Source organism: Musa acuminata, chromosome BXJ1-5 (assembly GCF_036884655.1).
Source record: "Musa acuminata AAA Group cultivar baxijiao chromosome BXJ1-5, Cavendish_Baxijiao_AAA, whole genome shotgun sequence".
Lineage (NCBI taxonomy): Eukaryota > Viridiplantae > Streptophyta > Magnoliopsida > Zingiberales > Musaceae > Musa > Musa acuminata.
In genome coordinates, this window is record NC_088331.1 from 20,495,620 (window position 1) to 20,502,500 (window position 6,881).

The 6,881-nt window shown below is 34.2% G+C and overlaps 1 protein-coding gene across 1 annotated transcript in view; it reads right to left on the reverse strand.

The window, feature by feature from the left end:
* Positions 1-83: 83 nt before the first annotated feature.
* LOC103985265 (nascent polypeptide-associated complex subunit alpha-like protein 1) overlaps positions 84-6,881 on the reverse strand; it is a 7,067-nt gene continuing 269 nt past the window's right edge. The window contains exons 2-4 of the mRNA XM_009402915.3: positions 2,153-2,231; positions 669-799; positions 84-581 (exon numbers count right to left, since the gene is read on the reverse strand). Of these exons, the coding sequence (XP_009401190.2) occupies positions 249-581; positions 669-799; positions 2,153-2,231 (543 nt within the window). The 3' untranslated portion in view covers positions 84-248. The remainder of the gene's footprint in view (positions 582-668; positions 800-2,152; positions 2,232-6,881) is intronic.

Sequence of the window (6,881 nt, forward strand, 5' to 3'; positions counted from 1 at the left end):
ATCTCTTAAGCATAGTATAATGACTCATCTCACAAGTTATCAGATCTTCATGATCACAAGATCACATCACAGCTTGCCTCAAATGAGCGAGAACCACCAGCAGACCTACTTGAGCACAGATAACAGTTCACCCTACTTATACAACAAACAGTTGAAAACTCTTGACGATCAAATAACATTCAGCTGTTATATCCTCGAGAAGACAAGAAAGATAACAAAAGGTTGTAGACAAACTCAAATCCAAAGCTTTAATTAGTAAGCTCCATGATTGCAGTGACAATGTCACCATCTGCAGCTTTGAGTGCCTTGACTGCCTTGGACCTTGAAACCCCAGCCTGGGTCATGACCAGTTCGATGTCCTTGGGTTCAACCCCCGTCTCGTCAACTTCTTCATCATCCTGAGCCATTGCAGATGTCTCAGGCTTTGAGATCACGTGGCTTAGATCAGGAGCCTTGAACTGTTCTGCAGCCTGAGTCTGCAGTTGTGAGCTCAGATCCTCTATCTTTGCCTCTCCAAATATAACGTAAGTGTCTGAGGTTGGACTTTTGAAAACATCTGGCTTCGATATAACAAATAATATCTGAAAGAAAACAACAGAAACTACATATAATCACAATTGTCTACAAAAATAGTGTGAGTAGCAACAATAAAGCCCATCACAACTTACATTCTTGCTCTTCTTCACAGTTACTCGACTGACACCAGGAATCGGCTTCATCCCGAGCTTCAGCATGGCCTTACGGCTCTTTTTCTCGCTTCTGCTTTGCTTGGACCTTCCAGCAGCATCTCCTGTTTGTCCTGCGTTTATTTTTCAAAAAATGAAATAGCAAATTAAGGGGAACCGGATGAAGATTATACAACATGGTCAGCTTCATATTGAAAAGCATCGAAATCAGAAACAAGATATTTTCACCTATTATTCTTGTAACTAGAGGATAAGACTTACAAGAAGGACAAAGAAAGGGTGTATCTAGTGGATGAGTCTTCCACCAATACGAGGTCCGGAGAGGATCAATGTACACGATCACAACTTTAAATATTTAAAGAGGCTCTTTTCATGACTCAAGCCTTAGTCTCCCAGGTCGCAAAGGAACCTTACCGTTCTACTAAGGCCCACCCTCTTAAAGGACAATTATATCTTAATCAAAGAAAAGTTTCAAACTCGAGCAATGCAGATTGGAATAGGCTAACCTGGAACAAGGCCGATTGAGTGCAATATGCATAAGAAATCAGGCATCTATAAGTGGGTGATAATCAACCACGATTGCTCGAAAGTAAAAAAGTCAATTTAGACTTGAATTCTGGCTATCCAACCAAAACAATATGAAAGAGAAAAGAGAAGGGAAGGGAGACATTCAAATAAGGAACTAAGAAGGAGAAGCCAAACAAGAAAGAAATCAGCTTAACCTTTGCTATGAATGCCTTGACGGTAAGGACCATCATGGAAATGGAGGCTGAAGATGGAAGAATGTACAGTTTGAGGCAGTGTTTTTAAAATGTGCCAAGGTCCCAAGACACCTAAGATACTCACCTAGGCATCTGCCCGAGAGAAGCGAGAAGCTCCAGAATATTAAATTTTAAAAGAAAATATTGTAATTGATAAATATGATCATAAAAATAAAAATGTCAGAATATAGTTTCCACTGATGGAGACCTATGCTAAACAGGTTTCTAACGAGTCCTAAACAAGTGGATCAATATGGTGTTAAGCGATTCAAACCAGTGCTGAAGAGTTCTAAAGAGTGAATCAGTATGGTGCTAAACAATTATAACCAATGCTAAATGGTTCTAAAAAGAGAACTGAGAAGAGTAACTGGTGGCTGAGGAAGGGAAGGGCGACGAATGAAGGCAGCGGCGGCAAACAGAGTTGCAGCTACAAACATAAGGTTTCACTTCGGATTTGTATCACTAGGTCAAGCATTTTGCCAGTATTGTCAAAATGCATACTCATTGTGACAGCTTTTGTCAATATTGATTGGTTGATATATAGCATATTTATATATAATAACCAGCCACAGTCACAAATACAAACTACTCATTGTGAAAATTACAAAACAACTTAATTAAGATGCTTCATACCTGTCCAATAGGTTTCTGAATTTATTCATTCAAGATACAAGGAACAGAATTAAGCAAAAATATCAGATTTACCTTCAACATCATCATCCTTGTCATCATCATCCTCATCATCATCATCATCATCATCCTCCTCAACTATGGGCTCATCTGGCTGCAAAAACGCATGAAAGAATTGATCTCTGATATCTGAAACTTAAAAAATAAAGTGAAAGGCAGCAAGATGATAATATTTGAATTCATCTGAGCAATATGACACCAGCAATATATAAACATATGATTTACAGAAGTAAAAATTAGATAAAAATATAGTATTAAGCAATAAAACATGTCATTTTTACCAGTCTAGTGGTAGGAAGCAGCTAAACAATCCAACTATGCTAAATATTTTTTCAGAGCATATTATGATTTCCAAAGTAACTCTCCATAAAATATACACTCAACTAGATCAGGAAGCCCATACATCAGGAAGTATTTGATGAAAGAGACCACATATAGATAAAGACATCAAACAGGCATTGAGAAGAAACTAAGGATTTGCTCCCAAAATTAAATCGTGTACCATTAGTAGATTGTGTAGATTGCACAGTTACATAGATGTCATTCATTATGTTAATGTAATTGTCAGATCTTAGTATTCTTGACCATCTGCACCTCCATGAGCCTAAACCACTGATAGGGATACTTACTGCTCAAATCTACCAAAGAGAAGCCATTGGACATTAAAAATACCACAGGTCCATCTTTTCTATAACCTGCAGTGCAAGATTCTCAGCACATATACTAACATTATTAACCATTTCTGTCCAACTACAGATTCCTGGTTCAATAAAGGGGAATCATCATTAGAGATGAGTTGCTAGAATCAGAGCAGAATTTATAGTCCAAGAAAACATAGTACCATCCCACCCAATCTATAATTTTGTCCAAGGCTGATCATGTTTTGGACAATTTCTCAATCTTAGTTAAAAATCAATTCGAATTAGTTTAAAAGAAGAGATAGAGAGATAAAAGAAAATCCAATAACTACGATTGTGAAACAGAGGAAAAAAATACTGTTATTATCAAATTTGTAATTTACTACAACTATGTTATTTGTTGTTGACTACAATTACTGTAATGTTCATCCACCAAAGTGTGCAAGGCATAGAGGAAAGAATATAGACAAAATAAAGTAAAGAATACAGCATAGATTTTAATTCAACATTAGGATGCTAAGATTGATAAGAGTGAAATTTACAATTAATCTGAAATTCCATGTTGCAATCTTCAAATGAAAATTTTGATTTATAAGCCTTTTGCATGATAGGCATTATGACTGGAGTAAAACTAGGATGAAAAATGTATCACATTACCTTTCAAAGTTTCAGGTGGATAACATGTATAATAATTATTTACTACAGGAATTATCATGGTATGATATAATTTATGTACTTACTTCCACCAAACAAATCAGAGCCATTTTATAATGAACATATTTCCACTGTTGTTCATTATTATTTAATATATCTTCATGTTTAATATTTTAGTTTCATACGTTTTAAAATACATGGTTTTTTAAATATAATAAAATGACTCTTTATTTTGATATTTTCATGATTTTCTATATTTTACTTGTAAATTTTTTTCCTGGCAATCCCGATCTTGGTGCCACCAATATAATCCAATTCATTTTGTCCAATCCAAATCGGATATAATCTTTTGAACAATGCTATAGAGTTCAACAATAAAAAAGTTTTTAACTCTCATTTCATGCAGGTAAACCTACAAAAAGAGTAAATACAGATCAGATTACTTCCTACAGCATTCCTGATTAAGTAAAACATATGTGGCTTAGTAAGACCATTTACATCCAGGTGCATGGAAGATCTCATGAAATTTTTAACCTGATCTGACAGATCCAGGAGACAAACTTAACATGACATATATTTACTTACTGGCAGGGATGAGAACCACTACAGATATCAAATTCCCTCACCCAAACTCAATCCTTAGGATGAATTTATATATAACACCCAAAATGGTATTACCTAATGATGGATCCCATGGCGATATCTTGTAAAAACTGTCAAGTCTTTAGCAACTGGTTGCTAATTATGGCTGCCAATATTTTAGTAAATCATTTATCAATTAGCAAACAATTAAAGATATTCATTATCTTTTTAATAATGAGATCATGAAAGAAATATAATTGATGTTGCATTCTTTCAACAAAATTTGCTGAGGTACACCTACAACACCATCAGCATCTTACATATACTCCATCTGATAGTGGGAAGTTCGGCAGCATCTCTCAAAATGCAACATTTGCTGAAAGAGTTACCAACTCGACTATTAGATGGTAATTATGATCATGATTTCTAATTTCTTCAAGAATAAAACTCCCCACATTCTTGAAAAAAAACAATATGTATGGTTGAAAAGGAGAAATCATTTTGCACTAGAAGCCATCAAAATTTACCAACAAAGTCAGAATGCCATAAAGATCCCCAAGTCTTGTATTGATTCTTCTAGGATTATCTAGGAGACTAATTACAATAGAAAGGAACTTCTGTTGTCATATACACGTTGTTATTGGATGTTAAGAGATATAAGGATTGTTCAGCCATTCATGATGCATTTGGAAACACATTCGAAATGTGCCTTGAGGCCCCAGTGCTCATTCTAAATGTGATTTGGTGTTTGGTAATTTTTTTCCAATTCGAATTTAGCCTGGATGGTCCATTACAAATGCTCAAAAACTAATGCTACCTTAGGGTAGCATTGGCATTTCAACATTTCTGGGATGCTGATGATTTTTTTTAATTTCTCTAAGTACCCTATGACATACTCCAAAATCACAAGATTACCACTGTATAATAAAAACCCTAACTTCATTTCCTCTCCTGTTCTCTCAATTTACTCATTCTCTCACAAGCTCTAATGACAATGTATATTATGACATGGCTAATTTGCATGATCAAATAGCCACCAGCTTAATGAGCGATGTATCTTAATGTGATGACATGATTTAGTGAGATTATATTTTTTATTTATTATATATCTAGGCCATATGAAATTTTGTAAGCTTAAATTCTTTTATTTATTTACTTATTAATTTAAATATAAATATATATATATATATATATTCACTTTTGAATAAATATTAAAAGTATATTTTTCATCTATTATTTACCAAACATTCAAAGCATTCCAAAAACTACGTATTCCCTTAGACCCTTTTCTATAAATGCACATGAAAAATGCAATTGTTTCCTAATCGCACCCTCAAACAACAAATATGCTATCCTATTGAGGAAAACTGAGTTTTGACCAACCACTCATGTTACGTAATAGATGGAATGATCTAGAGAGAAATTACATCCAGTGTAGCAGTCCACATCCCATCATTTGAATAGCAACAAGAGTCATTATTTTGTATCTAATACACAGATGGAATCCCGATGGAAAATTTATTGTTAATCCCATCTTCTTCAAAAGACTGGAAATAGAACTTCCAAACTTCATTTTCTCTTGTTATATAACTCGTAACCTCCCACTCCCCCACCTCTCTCCCCTTCACCTTTATTCTATTCATTTGTGTTCTTTGCATACAAATGAAGCATATTTATGAACAACATCTAACTATACACGCTTTTAACTTTTTACGTATACTTTACGTGATAGTGATGCAAAACAATGCATCTTGGAAGAGTTTACATTTAAGTATGTTCTTTGATAACAGAATAATTATGTATAAAGGACTAAAAATTTATATGAAAAAATAAATTAAAAGTTATAGTCTAATTCAACAAAGAACTAAACATCGATTACCAAAGGATTTTCAATATAGTTTTCTATAGAAAGAAACTAACAACCAATTAAAAGATAACCTAAAGTAAACCTTAATAATAAGGCTTCTGACTAGGCTAGTATAGATCCAAGATTCACTAAATCTGGACTTTCTAGATGAGAACTTTAAAATCACCTAAATGGAAAATCAAAATGAAACTCAAATCTAGAGTCAAATCCCCTGCTTGATCTAATTCATACACTACCATCTTGCAACCTACTATGCATATTTCTTGCACGAAAAATCATAAAAAGCAATAAAATTAGCCTCTACAAGCCAATTTTCAGGATAATATAAGCAACCACAACCGTAAGCAGAATACACCAGTGTATGAGAATGAATCAAACTAACAGTGAGAAATCTAGAAGCATTTATTTCTTTCTTTTTCAGAGGCAATGAAAAGATTTCAAAACCAGCCACCTGACAAAGAATAGAATTCCAAAAAAAATCAAAATTACAGTTTTGTAGTATGAACTCCTTAACTTATAATATTAATTCACCCCTTGACGTAAGGCTCTGCCAGTAAGTAAAATGCTGGACTGAATTAACTCTACATCAAAAGTAGACTCAAGTGAACGTTTTAACAACTTTACAAGAACTAGAAAAAGGACCAAAAAAGGCCAATTTTTCTGCAATATGTTTCTCAGGCAAGAAGTTCCCTATGCATGAGACACCAACATATGCTTAGGATCCCAATAACGGCACAAATTACCTTTCCGTGACCGTCCTAGAATGATATCAGAATCTCCCCATCCCAAGAACACAACGATGAGCCATCATTCTACTCACTTAATCGCCGCAGCTAAGCTACAATAAACTATCGCATATTTAAGCGTAATATTCTTACGCTGTAAAAGAGACAAATTTCGATGAAAAGAAATACACAAGCATATAAATATGGAGATAATGATACATGAAAAAACATGCCCTTAATGTCTACGCAAAGTAGACACTGACTCATAGTAAAAATTA